We start from the raw sequence: 25,189 nt of genomic DNA on the forward strand, positions 1-25,189 counted from the left end.
GAATTGCTTGATGTATGGCTGCCTTTAGTCTCACATTTGTACCAATTTTTTTCGTACAGTATTGCAGAATACATACCGGTAGTTGCTTAATAAATCAAGGGCAATATTAATCATAGTTTTCCAGGATCAACTAAACCAATCATTCCAAAAACATTATCATTGTTGATTTGTAACCCTCACCTACTGCACAAAAAAATAAATACAGGAAATAAAACATGTAATACAAAGCTGGTGTACAACATGAACATAACCAGGGGTGTAGCAATAGGGGTTGCAGGGGTAGCGACCGCATCAGGGCCCTTGGGCCAGAAGGGCCCAGAAGGGCCATCCCTCAACTACATTATTAGCTCTCTATTGGTTCTGTGCTCATAATAATCACTTCTATAGATACTTTGAATAGTGGTAATCATTTACAAACTGTTCCCCATCATCTTCTTGTACCTCTGACACTGTAGTTGCCATTGGCAGGTTTTGGTGTGCCGTATCAATTGTTATGTATAGAGTGCTTGGGGGGCCTCAATGTAAAACTTGCATCGGGGCCCACAGCTCCTTAGCTATGCCACTGAACATAACTTATACAGTTTTCTAACAAAACATATAGAGGTTACAAAAACAATTCGCAGATTATTACACCAGCACCACTAAATAGCATTGAACGTTCAGGGGACATGCTGCTGAAACAACACATCCTCCATTGTCCAGACTATATTTCTATGACGTTCCAGCACATATCTAAGCATTACCTTGTACTCATACTGTGCTATGTGGTCTGGCTTTTCTTGTATTCTTGTAGTGTCATATTGCTGTATGTCACCCCTAAATATTGTCTAATGTCCAGCGCTGCATAATATGTTGGCACTTTATAAATACAATAAATAAATACATATCATGAAAACATCACCCTAGTGACCCCATGTATTCAAGATGCAATCCCCACAAAGTAAAAAGAAGAGGCCCACCAGCCACTGGCAATGCAAGTAATAAGGTTGTCATTGAGCATTTTCTAAACCTTTAGACCTCTTTTACACTTGTCTTGCAAGTGTGCATTGCATTACCCTGTTTTACCCACAGGGTAATGCAATGACAATGCAAGGCAATGGGGCTTAGCACACTTACTGCGTTGCGTTGCAACGGAAGTACCTGATCAGCTGCCAACCTGCTGCAAAGTCAACAGCGCATTACCGACAGACTTCCATGGTGACGCAGCAGAAGTCATGTAAGTCAATGGGCAATGCAGGGATTTTACATGTGTTGACCGCGGCGATGCGATGCGCATGCATGGAGCAATCAGAATCAGAATGTATGCGAATACAATGAGGAAACCCGGGAATCCCAGTGATGCACATCCTGTCCAGCAGGGAATACTTCACTAGGCAAGGGCGGCAAGGGGTGGTGATGGGTAGTGTGTGTGTGTTGGGGGGGGGGGGGGTTTGCACTATGCATATGACCCTGTCTGCAAACTCTGCCAAAGGGTCATATGAATGACGTTTTCTGCATTGCGGGATGGGGGTGGAGCATCACACCACAAGCGCAATGGCCTGGTTTAATAGCACTATAAAGGAGGCACAATACTGGGGTAGCACTATAATGGAGGCACAATACTGGGGTAGCACTATAATGGTGGCACAATACTGGGGTAGCACTATAATGGAGGTACAATACTGGGGTAGCACTATAATGGAGGCATAATACTGGGGTAGCACTATAATGGAGGTACAATACTGGAGTAGCACTATAATGGAGGCACAATACTGGGGTAGCACTATAATGGAGGCACAATACTGGGGTAGCACTATAATACAGGCACAATACTGGAGTAGCACTATGGTAGCACAATACTGGGGTAGCACTACCATGGTGGCACAATACTGGAGTAGCACTATCATAGAGGCACAATACTGGAGTAGCACTATCATAGAGGCACAATACTGGGGTAGCACTATAATGGAGGCACAATACTGGGGTAGCACTATAATGGAGGCACAGTACTGGGGTAGCACTATAATGGAGGCACAACACTGGGGTAGTACTATAATGGAGGCACAATACTGGAATAGCACTATCATGGAGGCACAATACTGGGTCAGCACTATAATGGAGGCACAACACTGGGGTAGCACTATAATGGAGGCACAATACTGGGTCAGCACTATCATGGAGGCACAATACTGGAGTAGCACTATCATGGAGGCACAATACTGGGTCAGCACTATCATGGAGGCACAATACTGGAGTAGCACTATCATGGAGGCACAATACTGGGTCAGCACTATCATGGAGGCACAATACTGGAGTAGCACTATCATGGAGGCACAATACTGGAGTAGCACTATCATGGAGGCACAATACTGGGTCAGCACTATCATGGAGGCACAATACTGGAGAAGCACTATCATGGAGGCACAATACTGGGGCAGCACCATCATGGTAGCACAATACTGGAGTAGCACTATAATGAAGGCACAATATTGTGGCTATCATTGAGGCACAATACTGGAGTAGCACTATAATGGAGGTACAATATTGTGGCAGCATTATCATGGAGGAACAATACTGGGGTAGCACTATCATGGTGGCACAATACTGCATGGAGTAGCACTATACTGGAGGCACAATACTGGGGTAGCACTATAACGGAGTAGCACAATACTGGGGCAGCACTCTCATGGTGGCACAATACTGGGGTAGCACTATAATGGAGGCACAATACTGGGGTAGCATTATAATGGAGGCACAATACTGGGGTAGCACTATAATGCAGGCACAATACTGGGGCAGCACCATCATGGCAGCACAATGCTGGGATAGCACTATAATGGAGGCACAATATTGTGGCAGCATTATCATGGTGGCACAATACAGGGGCAGCACTATCATGGTGGCACAATACAGGGGCAGCACTATCATGGTGGCACAATACAGAGGCAGCACTATCATGGTGGCACAATACAGGGGCAGCACTATCATGGTGGCACAATACAGGGGCAGCACTATCATCGTGGCACTATAATAGAGGTAGCTCTACAATGGGAGCAAGATTTAATAGGGATGGTAATGCTTGATAAATGTACAGGTACAACCTCCACCCACCATCAATCTTTATCAAGACATTTCCCCTCCCACTACACACACACACACACACACACACACACACGGTTGGCCACAGGTATCCCAGTCAGACACTGGTCAGTCTCACATAAGGACGTACCTCTTATGCTTTCTTGTAGCAGGGTGAACCAAAGGGATATGTTTTGCTCTCTCTCAGAATTGGATCATGCACAAGGCAACTTAGACAGTTGCCTAGGGTCAGAGAGAGGCTAGGGGGCTGGTTGATGCTAGTTCCCACCAAATATTACCAAAAAGGCCAGATGGCCATGAAGAGTGCACCCACGATAGGTACTTGCCTTGGGCCCCATTTCAACTGAATCCATTTCTGCTTTCTCTTCAATATACAGAATGCTGGTAAATCTGAGACTGGGCAGTCCAAAATATCCTTTGAGAAATAAAGTTTAACATATTAGAAAACAAATGCTGCAAAGCCTCACCTCCCAGGTGGCAGCCAGATCCGTTTCATGGTACAAGTATTTTCCGTTTTCATCTCTTGGGTAGATTTCATCTCCAGGCTGCAAATAAAAAAAAATTAGCTGTTAGGTTAAAGGATAGGGTTGCTGTTCAAGTCCATTGATAGAATTCCGAATATCCCAGAAATAACTGATCTGGTCTCTAGGGAGCGGCATTACGCTATTCAACCACAGACTTACAAATTAGCTATGAATATTGGGTGAGAGGTGCAGTGCCATCTTGTGACATAATTGTGAACTTCAGCAAGCAATTCAGGAAAAAAAAACGTATAAAAAAACCAACAGTTTTTGTAAATACTTAGGAGCGGAGGTATATCATTTATTCCTATCTAAATATTATGCATTGGATGGATTGACAGTATTTTAAATGCTTCTACTTTTTAGATCAGCCTTTCTCAACCTTTTTAGAGTCGAAAAACCCCTGCAAAATTTTGGGGATCTCGGGGAACCCCTACAAAAAAAAAATGGAGAATAAAATTGTGCCACTCTTCCCTTCTACCTACGATTATAACTAATATTACACACCTCTTGGTTAACAGTACTAAAAATGTAGCAATCATCCCCACATATAATGAATTCCACAATCACCACCCACTTATGAAAAGCAGCAATTACCCCCACACACGTGACATTTCTCAAATCCAAGGCAGGATTTGTGCTTTCCAGCACCCAAGGCCCATTGTCACCAGCCCGGCCTTCACCCACCGACCATCATCATCAAAACTCTCCCCATAGTAGAGCTGCAGTCACTCACAATAACAAATAAGAAAGTGATGCCAACACTCATCTCTTCCAGCAAATCAAAATGAGAGATAAGTGTCATGGATGAAGGAGGGCACTTCCACACCAGTGTCAGGGACAACGTTTAAAGGCATAATAAGAACCTATTATCTGACAAATGCAGCCTAAATATACAGTACTTGGCCATTGTGCATAGAAGTCAGCAGAATGTGGCCAGGCTGACTTAGGTGATCTTTCTGCACGGCCTGCATTAGTAGTGCACACAAGAAAAAAAATGTACCTTGCATCCGTACAAATGCACTCCAGGCTCTGGGCATAGGAGGGATGGATGGATATATGAAGAGGAGAAGGTGGGTGCCGTGGACATCTTGGATGCAGCAGTTGGGGAGCCATCGGAGCAGCCGAGAAAGTGCCTCTACACAGGAAGAGCAGCGTCCGGCAATGCACAGTTGCCATCCCTGTGCAAAAGCAGCACAGCTCTTAGCGCTGCAGCCAGCTCCGCAAATGTTCTAAGTCATGCCCCGAAGTAATATAGATAGCCGTTGCCAGCTGCTGCTGTCCCCACATGTCAACGGTGCTGTTTTCCTGCTGCTGCAGCTGGTCAGATCAAATAGGAGGGTTTGATGATACGCTGCAGATGGGATTTATTCGCCAGACACATCAACAACAGCGGGACTACTTTCACCCACTAAAAAGGAGGAAGCAGGACTTTTTTGTCACGCAGAAGTGGCAAAAAGCTGCGGAACCCCTGATGGGTTATCACGGAACCCTAGGATTCCGCGGAACCCCGGTTGAGAATGGCTGTTTTAGATAATTAAATATGACAGGATACTCAGAAATATGATACTTTACTTTATTTACATGATGAAAACTAGTTGTCCATCTGGTGCAAAAAAAAAGATCTTTTGTTATCAGAGCAAGCCGTAGATGCTTGCCGGTCTACCATGTGAGGACTAAAGCTCTGTACGTTAGGGGACACCTGTAATCATGCTCGATTTTTATCCAAAACCAACGTGAGTGATTGTTTTGAATAATGGATAGCCAAAGTCCAAAATCTTTGGCAACCTTTAGTATGGAGTGGAATATGGTGATGGATTTGCAACAGGAATTTAGATGCAACTCTGTGGTTCACCTACGGGTGGCACTGTGTGCCTCAGCAGACTAGTATATATCACTTGTGGTAGAAGAGAGGTTAGGCAGAGCCAGCACTGCAATTAGGGTTGTTTATTGAAACAAGATAAAATCACTTACAGTCAGCATGCAGTCAGGTGCTAGAGCGGGTTTAGGTGGGCGCCAGGTCTGTGTCCCCCTGCAGACGTCCGTTTCGCGCTAACATCGCTTGTTCACCGCAATGAGAAGAACTCTTGCTATCTGCCACACAGCCTGAACACGCCATTTAAAGGAACCCACATCCTTACAGTCTATAGCTAATTACAGCTGAGTCCAGTCTCCTGCTGCAGCTCCACAGAGTGCTGGAATTCTACTTTTCTTGCTTTGCACTAGTATATATTACTCTGCTTCATCTCTACTGAGAGAGCACCATGTCACTAGCCTATCATACTTACAGGTCTTATGCAGGAAAACAGAGGCGCCAAAAGGAAGCTAAATGAGCTTAAAAAAACCAAATTCTTGGTAAATAGAGGAGGTAGTGATGGACTTACCTCCTCCAAGTAGACACACAACGACTGTAGTAAAGACAGTCAATATATTTAATTTATGAACTCCAAATATGCAACGCGTTTCACAGGTTTGATCCCGCTTCGTCAGGCAATAACAACGGAGCAATAGCATATGTGGTCACTAGAAGAGCCAGAGAGCCACAGAGGTGACTGACTCTTCTACTGTATGCTATTGCTCCGTTGTTATTGCCTGATGAAGCGGGATCAAACCTGCGAAACGCGTTGCATATTTGGAGTTCATAAATAAAATATATTGACTGTCTTTACTACAGTCATTGTGTGTCTACTTGGAGGAGGTAAGTCCACCACTACCTCCTCTATTTACCAAGAATTTGTTTTTTTAAGCTCATTTAGCTTCCTTTTATCCTTTTGGCGCCTCTGTTCTCCTGCATAATATTGAGTCCCCCCTGGGTGGAGGGTTGAACCCCCTTTTTCTCATCTACAGAGAGCGACTTCTTATTCCTGAGTGGGGTCAGGAAAATCTCCCCACCTGCTTTTACAGTGGTTGCCTAATGGTAACCCTGGTTTGTGAGTATTAATATTTACTCTATCTAGTAACCATTTACCAGTACATATTACACTATTGGGGCTCTTGGTGTTCCTTGTTTTTATATACTTACAGGTCTAGTCCAGGAAAGGGACATATACACATTTTCAGCTGTACTGAGGACGGATCCAGAATATAGCAGTGAATGTCAGGGTCAAGACACAGACATTGGGGTGGTGCATCATGGGTAACCCTGGTTTACTGCATTGTGGACAGACATACATAGCAGGGCAAAATTTACCTTAAAGGCCATTGGCAGCTCGATAATGTACAGATCTACATAATCTAGTCCCAACGTCTTCAAAGTTTTCTCTAATGTTGGTCGAACCAGTTCTGGAGGGTGGCAGGTGTTCCACAGCTGTTAAAACAAAGATACACAGATAGTTTTTAATAGCAGTTCTGGTAGAGGGACTTCATGTGTGAACAAGGATTTCCGGTAAACTGTGGTCAGCACTGTATAAAAACAGTAGTATGCAGCAGTAATTAAAGGAGTTTATCTAGTACGTTCCTTCTCCTTATCATCCATCAGTCATCACATATGCAGCCAATCATCACCCACCCATCATCAATCATCATCATTCATCCATCAACAATAACAATATCTTATAATAATGACATTATTATTACTGCTACTAATACGGTTGTTCTCAGTGTTCTCCCCAGGCTCTTTTAGCTGGGTGCTCCACCCGGCTAGTTTTGGTGACCACCCGGCTGTCATCGGCTCACCTCCTCCTATGCTGTAAGCAGAGTTGCTCACAGAAGCACTGGCCCTGCATTCTCTTATCTTGCCCCACCCGGCTACTTTTTCATGCCACCCGGCTGAAAAAAATTTCTGGGGAGAACACTAATATATATCATTTTCAATCAGTAGTCCGCTTAAAGAGGAACTGTAGTCAAAATAACATATATAATAAAACTACTAATTTTTTTTTTTACCATATTAATTGATAAATTATTTAGTCAGTATTTGCCTATTGAAAAATCTTTCCTATCCCTGATTTACTTTCTAGTATTTTTCACAGGCGGCAACATCTTCAGTACTGGCAGGTGATCTCTGTGGAATGTTCATTTTCTGAGAGTCATAAAACCAGTCGAAAATATCTCTGGTCTCCTAGAATGCTCTGCTGGAGGGATAATTTCACATAATAAAAAGACTAAGCTAAGTCTCAGTGGGGTTACATACCAATATACAGCAATATACAGCTATAAGTGTCTGATGCTAAAACCAGGGTATTTAAAGTGAATCAAGGGGAGGGTGGGAAGATAGGACATTTCTACTTCAAAGAGCTTAGAGAGTCACACTTGATTACATTCACACCTTCCCCTGGATAAATATGGGCAGTGGGAAGGGGGGGGGGAAGGGCAGCTCCTACAGTATATATGTCAAACTCCAGCCCGCGTGCCAAAGCTGGCCCTCAGAGCCATTAAATTTGGCCCTCAAGTGGTTTCCCCACTTTGCATTTTGTTCAGCCCTCTCTAGACCACCAGGGAAGCTATATTGGAGGTGAATCCCTAGAACACCAAGGAGGCAATATGGGGAGGTAGGGGGAAATAACTAAACACTAGGGAACTGTATAGGGGAGGGTGGGGGCCTCTAGACACTAGGGAACTGTATAGGGGAGGGAGGACCACTAGGCACCAGGGAACTATATAGAGGTTGGAGGAGGGCCATTAGAAACCAGGGAACTTTATAAGGGAGGAAGATGGCTAGTAGACATTGAGTTTGGCCTGCGACTGGGTCCTAGTGTACAATTTCGGCCCACTTTGCATTTGAGTTTGACACCCCTGTTCTACAGCTATTAGAAACCAGGACAAACTGCTGAAAAAGTAACCTGCTTGAATCCTTTTAATGTAAAAGTGGGTATCCTGATTCCTGAATAATATTCTGCATCAGGGGCGTAACAATAGACCCTGCAAGTGATGCAGCCGCAGGGGGGGGGGGCACAAGCCACAGGAGGCCCAGTCCTGAGAGACTGACAACTAAGGGCAAGGAGAGAAAAAAACTTTCTGCTCTCTGCACAATTGTTCTAAGGACTGCATCTGCTAAGCCACTGATAAGGAATCATGCAAAGTTTTGCAGACAAAGCTTTGTAGACATTCCCTATTCAGTGTTCAGCAGGGTCTTTTGTACAAGCTGCTTTTTGGTGTGTTGGCTGAAGGGGGCCCCATCGAAAGTTTTGCAGGGGGCCCAGTGATTTATAGTTACACCCCTGTTCTGCATTCTTACATATGTCACTACAGTCCCTCTTTAAAAAATCATTTGGAATCTTCTACTACCTTGGAAATTAAGAGTCGTAATATTATGTCAGTGGAACTGGAAGAAATTGGAGCATCTGAAAGAGGCCAGTATGAAAATGGGAGGGTTATTTCTGTGTGTGGACAGAAGCCACAGGAGAGAGCCAAGCCTGGTGGGTCTTGCAGTTCCTGGAAATGAACAAGAACCTGCGATGACTCGGAGAGTAAGCCAGGAAAGCGTTGCTGTACCTAAAATAGCTTTGGAACTGGCAGGAGAACTTCGACAGAGGATATTTGATTACTCGTCTACTCAGTGAGACATGCTAAGCTTCTAAATAACAGAAGTTGTTCCTGAGAGTCGCTCGATCAGCCAAGGACAATATTATTTCACTGTTCTGGCCTACTATTGCTTTGGATGGAAGCAGAATCTTCATCCTAGTCTTCTCCATTACATGGAATTGTAGCTGAGAGGAAAAGGCGCTACTACATGCATTGACATTAGTTCAGATGAACTCAACAAATCTCCAAGCTTTACATCTGAACCAAAACTCCCTTTCACTTGATCGAATGTCTGCCATGCTCAAGATAGCTAAATAACATTTATTAGTGGACAGTGTCATCCCAATTTACTAGACAGAGCTGCAGAGTGTGCTGTCTGTGCAGAGAGGCTGCCACCTTCCTTTCTGCAGATTCTATAACTGACACTTCTGGCATGATTTTAACACGACACTGACTTCAAACTAGCAGAGTGGTCTGTACAAGCAGATAGGCTCCCAGTATAACAAGTTAGAAATCCTTAATGAAGAAAAACATGCAGAGAAAATTCATACACCACTTTTCGGAAATGCAGCTTACTTAGAACAGAGAGAAACACAGAGAAAGAACAGGGAGTCACAATAACATAGAGATCTTCACATCATTCTACATACAGTGACATCTTGTGGATGCTTTATTATACTGCAGTTTAAAGTAATGTTGATACTGCCAACACAAATACTGAAGGTAGTTTCCACTCTCAGGGTGTTTAGTGGTAAAAATGGACTATTTACGAAGAGGTGACCAAGCTGTGCACCAAATATAAAAAAAAAAATATTATCTAAAAAATGCTACAATAACGGCACTTGTCAGAGTATTTGCCACGTCTGAAAATCCTGATCACCTCGCTTATAAACAAACGATCACCTCCAGGAACAAGACTTGATTCTTGAGGTGACAGTTCAGAGCCGACTTCAGTACAGTCACCTCACTAGCCTGGAGGCTAGAGATACGTCCACGGAGCGGGGAGGTGAGATGACACAAGGTCCATGATGTAGTGGCTTCCAGAGGACGGGATGAGTAGTAGAACAACATACTCGGTGGTCACTTGTGCATCCAATGTCTCTGAAGATCTAAAATGCTGGCTCTTTAAGCCATATCAGGGAACCTTCATACATATGCTAGATTCATGCCCAAGGAGGCTTGGTACAGTAACAGTGTTTTGTAACTAGCTTTAACTAGGTAAAAAAAAATTGGAAATAGAGGGAAGCCTGAGGAACCCCCATGAGGAAATGGACTAGTCCAAAAATTGGCTGAGGCCAGAAACCCACTAGAAAAGCTTTTCTGAGCGTTTTGTGATTTGAAAAGCTCTTGCTATGGGTGTGAACCCACTTGAGCGATGTAATTTTATAAAAATCCCCCATAGCATTGCGTTAGCAAGAGCTTTTCCAAATCACTAGCGCTTAGAAAAGCGATCCTAGTGGGTTTCTGGCCTCAGAGATTCTTAAAACCTGCTGTAAGTGACAGCTGCAATGGAACAAGGGCGTTTACAATGCATTTTACTGTGTGACAAATGTAAGTCTCATCATGGTATGCCTATCGACAAGCCAGCAGAGGGATATGAGAAGGATTTTACAGAGCATGTGCAGATGGGGTTTTAGAATGCCTCTGTAAAGGGGCCCATATACCTAACGATTTTCCCGCCGATACACTAATAACTGTGATCGAATCTGCTGTGAAATCGTTGTGCAAACGTTTTCGATTCCAGTCGTTCCTGTCTGTGCGGAAGATTTCCCTCGATCGCCAGCGGGTCGGGAGTGCATCGATAGCGGTGGTCGAATGTCCGACGACCGATGCAATACAGCGGCAATACATTACCTGATCCGCCTGCGTGTATCCCGGCTGTCACCGCTGCTCCTTCTCCGCGCTGGGCTCCGGCTGGATTCACTTCTTCCTGTCCCGGCAGGTCGTTTAAACAGTAGTGCGCCCTCTACTGTTTAAACTTCCCCGGACAGGAAGTGAAGCTGGAGCCGAGCGCGGAGAAGAAGACATCGGAGACCGGGGGACTCGCGCCGGCCGGATCAGGTAATGTATGCAGGGGGGAGGGGAGTGGCGGCGGCTTCACAGATGGTGAATCGATTTCATGCTGAAATTGATTCACAATCTGTTTGCAGCAAAGGTGGCCATACAATCCCTTTCTGATCAGATTCAATCAGAGAGGGCTCTATCTGTTGGTCAATTTGATGGCAAATCGACCAGTGTATGGCCACCTTAAGAGACATACATCGACACCACAGGGGCTTTGGTAAAATGTATAACTGGAGAACAGCTTTGAGTCTTACCAATCAGACCTCAAATGTTCTTTGTCTTGTATTCTGTGTTAAAAGGTGGCCATACACTGGTCGATTTGCCATCAGATCGACCAACAGATAAATCCCTCTCTGATCGAATCTGATCAGAGAGGGATCGTATGACTGCCTTTACTGCAACCACATTGTGAATCGATTTCAACATGAAATCGATCACGTTCTGTGGAGCTGCTGCCTGCTGCCGCCCCCCCCCCTGCATGCATTACCTGATCCGGCCAGCGCGAGTCCCCTGATCTCCGCTGTCTTCTTCTCCGCTGGGCTCCGGGTTCCGGCTGGCTTCACTTCCTGTCCGGGGAAGTTTGCTCTACTGTTTAAACTTCCTGCCGGGACAGGAAGTGAAGCCACCCGCAACCCGGAGCCCAGCGGAGAAGAAGACAGCGGAGACCAGGGGACTCGCGCCGGCAGAACAGATAATATATTGCCGCTAGCGTCGGTCGTCAAGCATTCGAACACTGCTATCGATGTGCTCTTGACCCGCCATCGATCGAGCAAGATCTTCCGCACGGACGGATCGACGGGAACGATTGATTTAGGTTGGAAATCGTTCGTTCTGTCAGCATTTGCGCAAAGATTTCACAGCAGATTCGATCACAGTGATCGAATCTGCTGTATATCGGTAGGAAAATCGTTAGGTGTATGGGCCCCTTAAAAGTTCAGATGTTCTTATTGTATTAGTAATCTGAGAGCGAGAGACCAGCTCTCCAGAACAGTGAAAATCTACAATAAATCTGAATAGTCATCCATCTGTGGACTTTTGCCCTGTTTAAATGAATGTATAGTCTCAATAAAGTCCCCCTTTGTGTCGGGTTTAGTCTGCCCTTCCTGCTCCGTAATTCCCACAGATGGTAAACCGATCCTTTTTTTTACGAATTCCTTTACTGATTTAGGTTCTGTTGAATGGCTTTCATTGTATAAGATCTGTAAAATAATTCCTGTAAAGCCCACAAGTGCCTTCTTGATACAGGAGGTATTTACATGTCATGCAAGACTTCAGCACAAATCCAAGAAAACAAGGGATTAGTCCACGTCTCGGGACAGTGGGCGGAGCATTGCTTCATGCCCCTCTTAGATACCTGCAACACCAAAATGTATGTTTACAGATACAGTTGCAAAGCATAAATGAACTATACTGTAGTATTATTTTTTTTACGTTTATTGTTACAGGGCTTGTTCATATTATCGGTATGCAGCGACATAACATTATACCTCAATATAGAACATCTGTGGTGCTGTCTATTGTGACCAGGGCCGGGCCGAGGCATAGGCTGGAGAGGTTCCAGCCTCAGGGCGCAGTGTAGGAGGGGGCGCAGAATTCATTCAGCTGTCATTCCTAATTGTGTTTGAAGCACAAAGAAATAAGAAAAGTGGATACATGGCAGTGACTGCAAGCCATATAACTAGATATTAAGGTGTTGGGGAGGTTGTGGGCCCTGTGGCGCCTCTTAGTCTAATAGTAATCAGTGTGTGACGGCTGGGGTGGGAGGGATGGAGGGGCGCACTTTGGTGTCTCAGCCTTGGGTGCTGGAGGACCTTGTCCCGGCTCTGATTGTGACACTGACCCCATTCCCTACACTGAACGCAGCAGCACACAGGAACTGACAGAAATGCACACAATGCACTCATGAGAACATCAGGCATTGCTTTGTGTCTCCAGTGTGGTATCATCAGTGATTCAGCAAGCCTGAACTGAATGTTTTTAAAGGTGGCCATACACTGGTAGATTTGCAGCAGATCCGATCATCAGATAGATTTTTGTCAGATGCCTATCAGGTTGAATCTGACAGGAATCTATCGGATGTGTGCCACACACTAGGAACAGATTTCCAATAGATTTCAGAATTAAATCTATTGGATATCTATTGAAAATCGATCTAAAGGCATTACTGAACCATTAGATCCAATGCAACTCTATGGGCCATCAATCTGCTGCCAGCAGCAGATCGACATAGATTTTTCCATCCTGTCAGATACTGTAGATCAAATCGATCGAAAATGTTCAAACAAATCCAAATCGATCGATCAGCCGTTCAATCGATCGAACACTAAAATCGACCAATGTATGGGGCCCTTAAGATTGACTGCTATCATGAGGTAAGAGTTTTTCCTAATAAACACATTGGGCTTGATTCACAAAAGAGTGCTAACTGTTAGCACAGGCGTTTTCGCGTGAATTTTCGCATTGCGCGCGATCGTGAATTTTTGCGTGAAATGATAACGGTTTCACGCGCAAACGCGAATTTTCCCGCAAAATTGATATCGGTTTCGCGCGAAAATTCGCGTTTGCGCGTGAAAACGTTATCGTTTTCACGGGAAAATTCGCGATCGCGCGCAATGCGAAAATTCGCACAAAAACGCCCGTGCTAACAGTTAGCACTCTTTTGTGAATCAAGCCCATACTGTTCTGGTTGTATAAACACAAAACCTCTTACACTGAATAGTGCAACTGCAACCACAAAAACAATTCACAAACCATTCAGCAATCCTCCCTATGATCAGCTCTGACCCAAGTCAAGGTGAGTGGAGTAACTGGCATACAAAGGTAATCCCCTGTAGCAGCTGCAGTGTAATTGTTTTTAGGATATAACCAGTTAGTCCTGGATTAATTACACTCACTACAGGTATATACTGTATGTATGCTCCTCCAGTTACACAACTAGGGGTATAAGAAGGGACGCCAACCCTGCGACAAACAAAATTATATCCTGCGTCCCCTTCTGCCTGCAGATGCCAAGTCTTTATAACTCCAGTCCAGGTTTGCTGGATCGCACAGGGTCTGCACTGATCTACACACTCATGAAATAAGTATCATGGCGCGAATGAGCTCTTTCATATTGCTCGCATATTATGTAGCACCAGGGCTCTGGAGTCGGTACAAAAATCATCAGACTCCAACCCCGACTCCTCAGTTTATGAAACCACTGACTCCGACTCCAACTCCGACTCAGTTTATGAAACCACTGACTCCGACTCCAGGTACCCAAAATTGTTCTGACTTCGACTTCTAATGGTGCGTACACACATGCGACTATAGTCGTTTGAAATAATCGTTCTCCGATCATTACAAACGACGATCGTTTAAAAAAAACCTCCAACGATCATTAAGTTAAACAATGGACAAGCTAGATTGTTAAAAACTAAAGATGTGCCTTGGCATATTTTTTTAAATGACGATCGTTTGCAAAACTAGTACATCGTTAGAAAATGGTCGTTTGTACTAGGCTTGACATGCGCATTTCGTTATATCTCCATAGAACTTTTCATTATAATGTGCAAGCGCAACATGTGGTTTTCGTTATTTAACGTTCGTTCTATGAATGTGTCCTGTGACACGTTAATTGCTTCATGATTATACCAAAAACAGGACAGAGTGTTTTTTTAATGTGTTTTCAACGCTGTATTATCTAAATGCTCTACCTACATACCTACAGTATGAGTTCTCGTACATTAATGTCATATACGTAACGTTAGTTTTATAGTGTAACGTACGTTTTGAATTGTTCGTTACGTGCGGGTGGAACTTCCTATGATGTCACTTCCAGGAACAGTATGTGACATCTTCACTGTACAGAAGATATCATAATGGCTAGACGTGAGCCCGTCACAGAAAACACGCATTTTCCTGTATTCTACTGTGATGTGACGTTGTTCCGGATCGTTCGTTAACAAACGATCAGATCATTACTCCCTTTTAAAAACTACTTTTGCTTACGTCGTTCTTTCATCAATTAAAAGATCGTTCGTCGTTAACAACGAACGATCGTTGTCGTATGTGTGTACGTAGCTTTACCAGGACTGTGGAGTTGGTAAAAAAATCATCTGAATCAGACTCCTCAGTTTGAAACCCCCAACTCCAGGTACCCAAAATTGCTCCAACACCGACTCGACTCCACAGCCCTGCCCTTTACAGAGTACATGAATCAATTCATGTCAGTAGGTGTCCCTCAGAAGAGCTCACAATCTAGCACTCCTGCCATAGTCTAAAGGTGGCCACACACGATACAATAAAATGATCCGATTTTACAGCAATTCGATAAAAACGATTGTATCTCTCGCAAAAAAAAATCGAAAGCTTTTTTTTCATTCGACTGAAAAATCCGATCGGATTTCTCGTTTTTCTCGATTTAATTCGATCCGGAATGCCAGATATTTCTCTTCAATTTCTACTAAAGATTGTATGGTGTGTGTTGGATTGTCAATTTATTAATATACACACCCTAACAATTTTCTCAGAGTTTCCAATCATTTTTATCATAATTGAGGAAAAATTGAACATAGGTGTGTGGTACATTGGTCATATTTTTGAAATGTTACAATCAGTCAGAAAAAATTGATTGCAATTCTTAAATTGAACAGATATTTAAAACATTGTATGGTGTGTGGCCACCTTAAGGATGAATCCAGTTAGCCTGCTACATTCTTTGGGGAGATGTGAAAGGAATTCTGAGCACTTAGGAGGAAACCCACATAAACATAGGGAGGTCATGCACACTCCATGCAGTTAGCATCGTGCCTGAGATTTATTACTGGGAGTCTAATTCTGCAAGCTAAGACTACAACCGAATTTTGATAAACTATTTCCAAGTTTTCCCTAATCAATATTATCATTACAATGTGTCCATAATACAGCGTTCCCCCCAGTGGTCTGCAGACACCTGGCTCTCTATTGCTTCCATGTGCTTCCTCTGTGCTGTCTGTATGTACATGACTACCACTTTGCTACTCACTGCTGTTCTGACAGCTTCCACATGCTTCCTCCTGCTCCCTGCCAAGCCCCTCTGCAGTCCATGGCTGTGCGTAGTACAAGTCTGTCTTCTGCCTCATATACTGGTGATCCGAGGTCATAGCAAGTAGCTGTTCCTATCCCCTTCCTGTGGCTGCTGCCTGCTGGGTTAACAGTTCCCCCATAGGTTTGCTTGGCAACCCTCCACTGCAGTTAATAGCTGCGCATAACAGCACCATCTACATATCGGACATCTCATTCACATACAGCAGAACTGCTATTTGCATATCAGTTCCTTCTATAATCCATTCTTTCACTCCACTGGGATTTTTGTAACCGGGGGTGTCGCAGTATAATAATAGCTACTGAACTTTCTGCTGGCAATACTTATGGGAACTCATGGAGAAGCATGTGATCAGTTTGATCAGCTGATAGATTTGTAAGGTGCTGATTGCTGTGATGACTTCCTGGTTTCATGACCAGGAAATCATCAGCTGATCAAACAGATCACATGCCTCTCCATCAGTTCTCCTAAGTATTGGCATCCCTTCGTGACTGTGATTGGTAGATGAAAGATTACAGATGTATAAGTAAAGGTTTCTAAACACTTGCAAATAAAGTTATTTGACTTGAATGATCTCATTAAGGTCATGTGAAAGTAATTTAGAAAAAATCGTGCACAATTGTCAAAGAAGATGAGGATTTACATAGTCTACAGGCTGTGGCGTAGCCAAGGAGCAATGGGCTCCAGTGCAAGATTTACACTGGGCCCCCTCAATATATAACAACAGAATACACAGATAACTCATCATGACCCAGAACTACTAGAAATGTCATTTGGGAGTGTTGCATACATCCCAACTTTTTGAGATGAGAAAAAGGGACACTTAAGCCACACCCCTGCCACACCCCTGGTCACGCCCTCACCACGCCTCTAGTCATGCATACCATAAAGATTTCATAAGAAACATATGTTGTTTTATAATTCAAACCACACTGATCCTTTCTATCCTGGATCATTTTCCTTCATACTAACATTTTAAAATTAGTAATATATCAATTTAAAGGTTGGGAATAAAGTTTAGAGTCAATCAAACACATTTTTAGTACAGAAATACATATATTTACATAGAAAGAGGGACAAAGTCCTGAAAGAGGGACAAATGAGGAGGAAAGAGGGACAGAGGGACAGGGCTCCCAAAAAGGGACTGTCCCTCCGAAAAAGGGACAGTTGGGAGCTATGGTGTTGCAATATGCGAAACAACAGTTGCTCACTCTAAACTAAATTATCACAGATACCTTCTTTTTTAACAAGGCAAAATTATATTCTGCAATACATAACAACTGATTTAGAGCACTAAAGCCTGGCAAGGGCAGCAGCAGTGTCAGTAAGGTAAGCAGGGGGAAGGAACAGTTTGGTGATGATTAATACTATTGCTACCACAGTAGGGCCCCTCAGTTCCAGATACCTTAGGGCAATCTCAACATCTCAATCTGTCTTTGTACAGTATGTTTGTTTATTGGGCAGCACGGTGGCATAGTGGTTAGCTCTCTCGCCTTGCAGCGCTGGGTCCCTGGTTCGAATCCCAGCCAGGGCACTATCTGCAAAGAGTTTGTATGTTCTCTCCGTGTCTGCATGGGTTTCCTCCGGGCACTCTGGTTTCCTTCCACATTCCAAAAACATACGGATAAGTTAATTGGCTCCCCCTAAAAAATTGGCCCAAGAGTACAGTACTTACACTACATAATATAGACATATGGCAATGGTAGGGATTAGATTGTGAGCTCCTTTGAGGGACAGTTAGTGACAAGATATATATATACACTGTACAGCGCTGCGTAATATGTCGGCGCTATATAAATACTAAATAATAATAATATTGGCAATGAATAATATTGAAAGTACTTTTACTGTCTTATATTAAATGTAAATGTGGCAGGCTTAAGCAAATTAGAACATTTTTGTATATTGTTAAGTATTATGGATTATTAGATTAATCCTCTCCTTTCTAACCTTTTTATCAGGAATCTAATTGGCTTCCTCTTTTGTATCACTCGGGTGGGTTTTTTACCTTCTCTGTGGGACACCGGTTTCCCAGGGTCCCAGAACTGTTACTATCTGTTTTCAGTGCTTATAGAACTACAGTATGTAGTGCAACTTTATGCCTGATCAGTGCCCCTTTTCTGCTGTTCTGGTCTCCCCTTTAACACAGGATTTCCTCCTGTGAGGCAGGGCTGCTGAAACAGGAGATTTTCCTCCCCAATTCCATGGATACAGATGAGCACTCAGTTGGAGCATAACTTCCGGTATTTGAAACGCAGCATGTCAAGCTGACATGGCGTGCACTCACGTGTACATTGTGATGCGTGGTTTTTCGTCATGCGTAAGGGGAGCCTGATTGGCGGATGGGAGTATGTGAGCGCACCCAGAAGTAGATAATAGCAAAGTGCCTATTCAGTGGTGCGGAGCCATCAAGCGGTCCATGATGATGTATGCTTAATGCGAAACAATTGGCAACCGAAGTATCTCTATGTACCCGGGAAGGGTGATGTATTGCCTTTATTGTGACTTCTGGAATGTTGAATTTTTGCTATTAAACACACCGGTATGCATTTTACTGGTGCCCACGTGATCTTTGTCATTGAAACAGTAACTTTGGACTACTTTCTCACGCATGGAGACACAGGAAGGGAAAGCACGCTGCACAAGATGGTATCCCTGAATTGTCAGACTAATGAGTGCATGAACTGCTTTTTCCTTCAATTTGTGTACTAATCAGTCTGTCTTTGTAATGTGCCTGCGCATCATGAACAGCTGTTGGCATGACGACTTATCATTTAGGCTGTACCAGCCCCACTAGGTGAAGATTACAGTCTTGAATCACTTTGTGCATTTATCATAATTTTCCACCATATTGCTCTCTTCTCCATCGTACCAGATTACTTTGGGCTCTGGTCCCTACTCTGTTACAGATACAGTGTGTGATACATCTATAAGGTTGAATTCATTATCACAAGGATTGCTTACATTCACCATAGAAATTTATAGGTGGCCATATATCTCTCGACTTGGCGGACGATCGCTCAGCCGTTTTGATAAATATTATTGAATCAATAATTATCGAATCGGATGAAAATCGGTGCTGCCAAGTGCATTCCTGATCGACAATGTGACCAATTTTAGGCCGAATCTGGTTGCATGTAGCAATCGGACATGCTGCAAGATTTGAAGCCGTCGTGGTTGTTTGGGTGCCCGGGGATAATGGCAGCAATATTGGGATGAGCGACAAAACCAACGCCACTGCCCGCTAGTGTGCATTTATACATTACCTGTTCTGTGTTGCCCAACGCGTGGTACCTATCCGTCTTCCGGTTCTTCCTCTTCCATTTGCGCCTCACGCGCCGCCAGAGTATAAAGCATGTCGCGTGTGACGTCACACATGTCACGCGCAAAACTCCCGTGGCGTGTGAGGTGCAAACAGAAGAGGATGAACCGGAAGATGGATGGGCACAGTGCGGTGGGCAACACAGAACAGGTAATGTATAAATGCACACCAAGGCGGCACATTTATACTCTAGGGGGGCAGTGGAGAGGTGACAGATGTGGCGGCCGATTCCCAAGAGTTTTCATGCTACAACCGATCGGAAATCGGGCTGCGGTGTATGGGCAGCCAACAGATCTCTCTCTAATCAGATTCAATCAGAAAGAGATTTGTTTCTTGGTCGACGCTGCCCATCATCGCTAGATGTATGGGCAAATTTAAACTTTCTGTGTATACACTGATCACATGATAATGCTACTGGACGCTATTGTCACTGGCATGTGCACTGGGATGATCCTGGGCCACATTTCTCTGTTTATTGTTATGTTAAGGCTACTTTCACATTAGGACGTTGCGGTTTGATGTGACGTTAAAGCCGCACCGCAAACTAACAACGCAACGCGGCCAAAAAGTGGCAATGCAGCGTTACCAATGCATACAGCATATACAGTAGAAAATACAGGCAATGAAGAGTATGTCGCCAAGTCTTACTGAGCATGTGCAAACAGTCTAACACAGCTAAAAACGTGTATAACGCACAACATGCAGCACTTTAATTTAACGTGCAGCGTTAGACACCAACGCAACGTCTGCACTGTGAAGAAGCCATTGATTTTGCATTGCTGTGAGTTATTCTACGTTAGGTGTTGGTTTAACGTGCGACTTTAACGTTGCACTGTGAAAGAGGCCTCAATCAGTAAATAAAATCTTATTTCTCAGATAATAATAGTATTATGTATAGTTCATAACGGAGTATCCTCTGCTATCCATTAGTAACTTTGCAGGGGATAAAGGGATTTGGGAGCTGCATAGAAATTTTAATTTCAAACCCATTTCCTGCAGCGTAAAGAATCCACACCACTGAATGCATTCAATCATTCCTCTTAACTTTTTGAGATAAGAAAGAGGGACATTTAAGCCATGCCCCTGCTAAACCCCTAATCCCACCCAGCAACACCTCTAATCATGCCCCCGCCACATCCCTAGTCACGCATACCATAACAATGTCATAAGAAAAATATATTGTTTTATAATTCAAACTATACTGGTCCTTTCTATTATGGTTCATTTTCCTTTATATTAACATTTGAAAATAAGTAATATATACATTTAAAAGATGGGAATAAAGTTTAGAGTCAATTAAACACATTTTCTGTAGAAAAATACATATAATTACATAGATCTTTACATCAGTCTTGAAAGAGGGACACATGTGGAAGAAAGAGTGACAGAGGGATTAGATTTCCAAAGAGGGACTGTCCCTACAAAAAAAGGGACAGTTGGGAGCTGTGATTCAATAGCTAGTTATTCAAAGTATGCCACTTACTTTGCCACAGTAGAAAATGTCCTCTCTCTTTACCTTCCCCTCGGCTATCTTCTCTCGGATTGCCTGCCCCACCTCGTGCTCGTTATAATAGACGAAAGCCCCATCAAAGTGCCGGTATCCAATGTCTATGGCCAATTTCACCGCCTCCAGGCAAGTTCCTTTGGGGGTCTGCAAATAAAATGACATATGACATAAGGGACAAACACCAAAATCAATAAAACTAGTGTCAAATTCCTGAGACACAAACTGATGTCTACTTGTGTAGCCAAAATGCCAAGCACCAATGCAGAAATCTAGTCCGAGCAATTCCCACACTAAGTGGAATACAGCTGGGAAAGGAAGTTCTTGAGAAGGTATTTAGAGCAATGTTCAACATTAAAGTATGCAGCCCCACTCAATGCCAAGCAGTGGCGGCAAAAGCAAGTAATATAGATCTCTAGGGGAAAAAAAATATGGAGCGCGGTCCTGGACATTCCAACAAGGATGCATGAGATCTAGAAAGAATATAGGAGTGAGAGTGAGAGTAGTTTTCCATCTGAGGACACGAATCCTGACAAAAGGAGTACTGTGCTTGTGTTGTTTTCCTGGTACTGCTGGGTACTCCGGTTTCCTCCTACACCCGAAAAACATACAGAAGAGGTAATCCCCCCGCCCCCCCCCCAAAAAAAAAAAACCAAACAAACACCTTATGCTGGGGATACACTGTACCGTGTATCGACCAGCTGATCCGGCCAGCTGATAATATTCAGCTGGCCCGATCATGCCGCTTGACCCGCACCCGCTCGATTCCCACCGGCGGACAATGGCAGGGAATCAAGCGGCTGATAAGGACCGCCGGCGGGGACGAGCGGCAATCGATCCACGCGCACAAGGCGGGGCCGTGGCTGGGTTCGATACGGCGGCTAATCGAGCCGCCGGTCGACCCGTTTATGCCCACTATTATTCTGGGGATACACGGTAAGTTTCTGTACTGTGTATCGACCAGCTGATCCGGCCAGCTGATAATATTCAGCTGGCCCGATCATGCCGCTCGACCCGCGCCCGCTCGATTCCTGCCGGTGGACAATGGCAGGGAATCGAGTGGCTGATAAGGACCGCCGGCGGTGGACGAGCGGCAATCGATTCGCTCGCACGCGCGGACAAGCGGGGCCGCGCCGGGGCTGATCCGGCGGCTAATGGATCGGACAATGACTATGGTAAGGATTAGATTGTAATCTCCTCAGAGGGGCAGTTAGTGACATGCCTACATGCACATACTTATATATGTAAAGTGGAAGACATCAGCACTATACACATGCACACTAATAATGATGTATTATGCAGGTGGAGGTGGACTTGCCCTTGGAGCTAGAGGACCTCATTCCAGCACTAATGGAAATATTCTCACTTTCAAATTGGGTTATTGCGGGCCCTGAATAAGGTGGAGAATATCTCCGCAGGGTAATCATTACACTCTGCTAGTGAGAAGCATCTTAATGTTGATTCCATCTGGAACACGATGTAGCATCATGTGGGTTAATGTTACTGAGGTCAAACGCTTCTGCCCCTGCTGGTCATCATAAGATTATAGAACACCGGTTGTGCTCCACAGAGGGCTTCTAGAGAGATGCTGACTGCCCCACAAAGCACAGAAATATTTTCCCATTTCAGTTCAAAACAAATGGAATCTTTCTAATTTTTTTCTTTTAGGTGTCCATGTGATAAAGAAGCTGAAGGCGTAATTCTAAGGCTGATGGTTTATTGAAGAGACAAGAGTCCTTCGTCCTCATATTCTAATCTAGCAGACATGTGAATGGTGAGCAGATGTCTATAAATATACAGTCACGAGAAAAAGAAAGTACTCACTTTTTCAACTCTAAGGGTCCTTTTAAACTTAATCAGTTGTTCTCAGTTGTAAGTGAAAGACAACTGATTTTCAAAGTAATGTCCATGTTTTCCTACGTATGGCTCAGTTCACGCTATAAGCTTTTTAATTGACAGCTTTTTCACAATGCACTGCTATGGAGAAAAAAATAGTATACTACTAACATGTACCAGCGCAGTAACTGAAAAAGGGCCCTAAAGGTGGCCACTAACTATCCAATTTCTAGTGAAAAATCTTTAGAGCGAAAGTGAAATATTGTAATAAATCGTTCACGACACCATCAACAAACGAATCTTTGCTTCCTATCTATCACAACCAACAAAAAAATACAAATTTTGGTTCAACAAAAATCCAATCAGACGACTGTTTTTATTATCGTTCGTAATCAGTTTTGCCCATCAACCGACATTATTTACAACCAATCCGATCACATCCGATCAGAATTATCTGATTGCTTGAATGATTTTTCGCTAGAAATTGGTCCGTTAGTGCTCACCTTAAGGCTCCTCTCACGCTATACAAATTGCCCCTCCTTACCTCTCTCAATTGTGCACAGCACCGTCATCCATTCACCCCCCTCCATAGCATCAGAAGCAACAGGCTGAAAATCATGGGTGGGAGCAGAAGCAGTTGTCGATGACTGGACCATAGCAGTGTACTGCATGGAGCAGTGCAATACTGCAATTTGATTGAGTTTTGGTGACCCCTCAGAAATCCCCTCTTTTCAGCTTGTAACTCAGCCCTGCCTGAAATGTACATGTGCAGGCAGAGGACAGGTTAAATGCTGGCAGTTGTGTAGGCAGAGAAGTGTTTAAATTCTAGAATCTGTGCAGGCATCAAAGGAGTTAAAGGCTAGCCCCTGTGCAAGCAGCAAAGGTATTACATGCTGGCAGCTGTGCAGGCAGCAAAGGGGTTAAATGCTGGAAGTTGTGCAGGCAGTTCAGTCTCCCCCCTGAAAGAGGCATTAAAGTCGGCATCATGATAATAAGAGATACTATATAGGGTGAAACACAATACTAAAATGGGTGGGAACTATAATGGGGCATTATAGTGGGAGAAACATTGTGATGGTGCAGCAGAAAGTTGCAGCTTTACTTGCCATTAGTAACCACACCCAGTTTTGGTGACCCCTCTGAAATCCCCTCTCTTCTGCTTCTAACTCACCCTGCCTGAAATGTACTTGTGCAAGCAGAGGACAGGTTAAATAACAGTTTAAATGCTGCTAGCTGGGCAGGTAGAGAAGTTGTTAAATGGTGGCAGCTGCACGGGCAAAGGGATTAAATGCTGGCAGCTGAGCAAAGAGAGAAGGGGTTTAAAAACACACGATTGGTTCACACGATGGCCAGGGGCCCCGGACCCCTCTCACTGGCCGGGGCCCCAAGGCCAACACGCGATACCTGGAGGGGAGTACAGGTGGGCCTGGACCTCTCACACCCAGGCTCTGGACCTCTCACATCCAGAAAACCCACCAACACTGCCTCCATACTCAATGCTAAATCCAACACACACAAGCAATAGAACACAGCAGTACATGCATCCAGCTACATTTGAAATTGGTCAGCTGAAGCTTCCCACCTGAATGCTAATGGCTGCTAGATGTGGTATGGCAGGTAAAGGGTGTATGACAGTGCATCCTGATTGGCTGCCGAGCACCTGCTGACCAATTTCAAATGTAGCTGATGCATGTACTGCTGTGTTCTATTGCTTGTGTGTGTTGGATTTAGCATTTAGTATGGAGGCCGTGTTGGTGGGTTTTCTGGATGTGAGAGGTCCAGAGCCTGGGTGTGAGAGGTCCAGGCCCACCTGCACTCACCTCCAGGTATCGCGTGTTGGCCTTGGGGCCCCAGCCAGTGAGAGGGGTCCGGGGCCCCTGGCCATTGTGTGAACCAATCGTGTGTTTTTAAACGTTTTCTTTCAACTCTAGGACATGGCGGACAGGTGAGCGGTTAGGGAGGGACCCCTGTGGGAGGGATGCCTGCATGGGGCGGTCCTGCTAGCGATGCAATCTTGCGATGGCGTCCAACTGAAGCCTCCCACCTGAATGCTAATGGCTGCTAGATGTGGTATGGCAGGTAAAGGGTGTATGACAGTGCATCCTGATTGGCTGACGAGCACCTGCTGACCAATTTCAAATGTAGCTGGATGCATGTACTGCTGTGTTCTATTGCTTGTGTGGGTTGGGCAAAGAGAGAAGGGGTTAGATTCTGGCAAACATGCAGGAAGACAAGTGTTTAAATGCTAAAAGTTGAGCAGGCAGCAAAGGGGTTACATGCTAGCAGTTGTGTATGCAGAGAAGGGATTCAATGCTGGAAGCTGTGCAGGCAAACAA

General features: G+C 44.3%; 1 protein-coding gene across 2 annotated transcripts in view; it reads right to left on the reverse strand.

The window, feature by feature from the left end:
- The window catches only part of LOC137564142 (aldo-keto reductase family 1 member D1-like), a 93,283-nt gene that overhangs the window by 32,083 nt on the left and 36,011 nt on the right, over nt 1-25,189 (reverse strand). For both annotated transcript variants that reach the window (XM_068277583.1, XM_068277582.1), the window contains exons 2-4: nt 20,997-21,164; nt 6,790-6,906; nt 3,546-3,623 (exon numbers count right to left, since the gene is read on the reverse strand). In XM_068277583.1, the coding sequence (XP_068133684.1) occupies nt 3,546-3,623; nt 6,790-6,906; nt 20,997-21,164 (363 nt within the window). The remainder of the gene's footprint in view (nt 1-3,545; nt 3,624-6,789; nt 6,907-20,996; nt 21,165-25,189) is intronic.

Source organism: Hyperolius riggenbachi, chromosome 3 (assembly GCF_040937935.1).
Source record: "Hyperolius riggenbachi isolate aHypRig1 chromosome 3, aHypRig1.pri, whole genome shotgun sequence".
NCBI lineage: Eukaryota > Metazoa > Chordata > Amphibia > Anura > Hyperoliidae > Hyperolius > Hyperolius riggenbachi.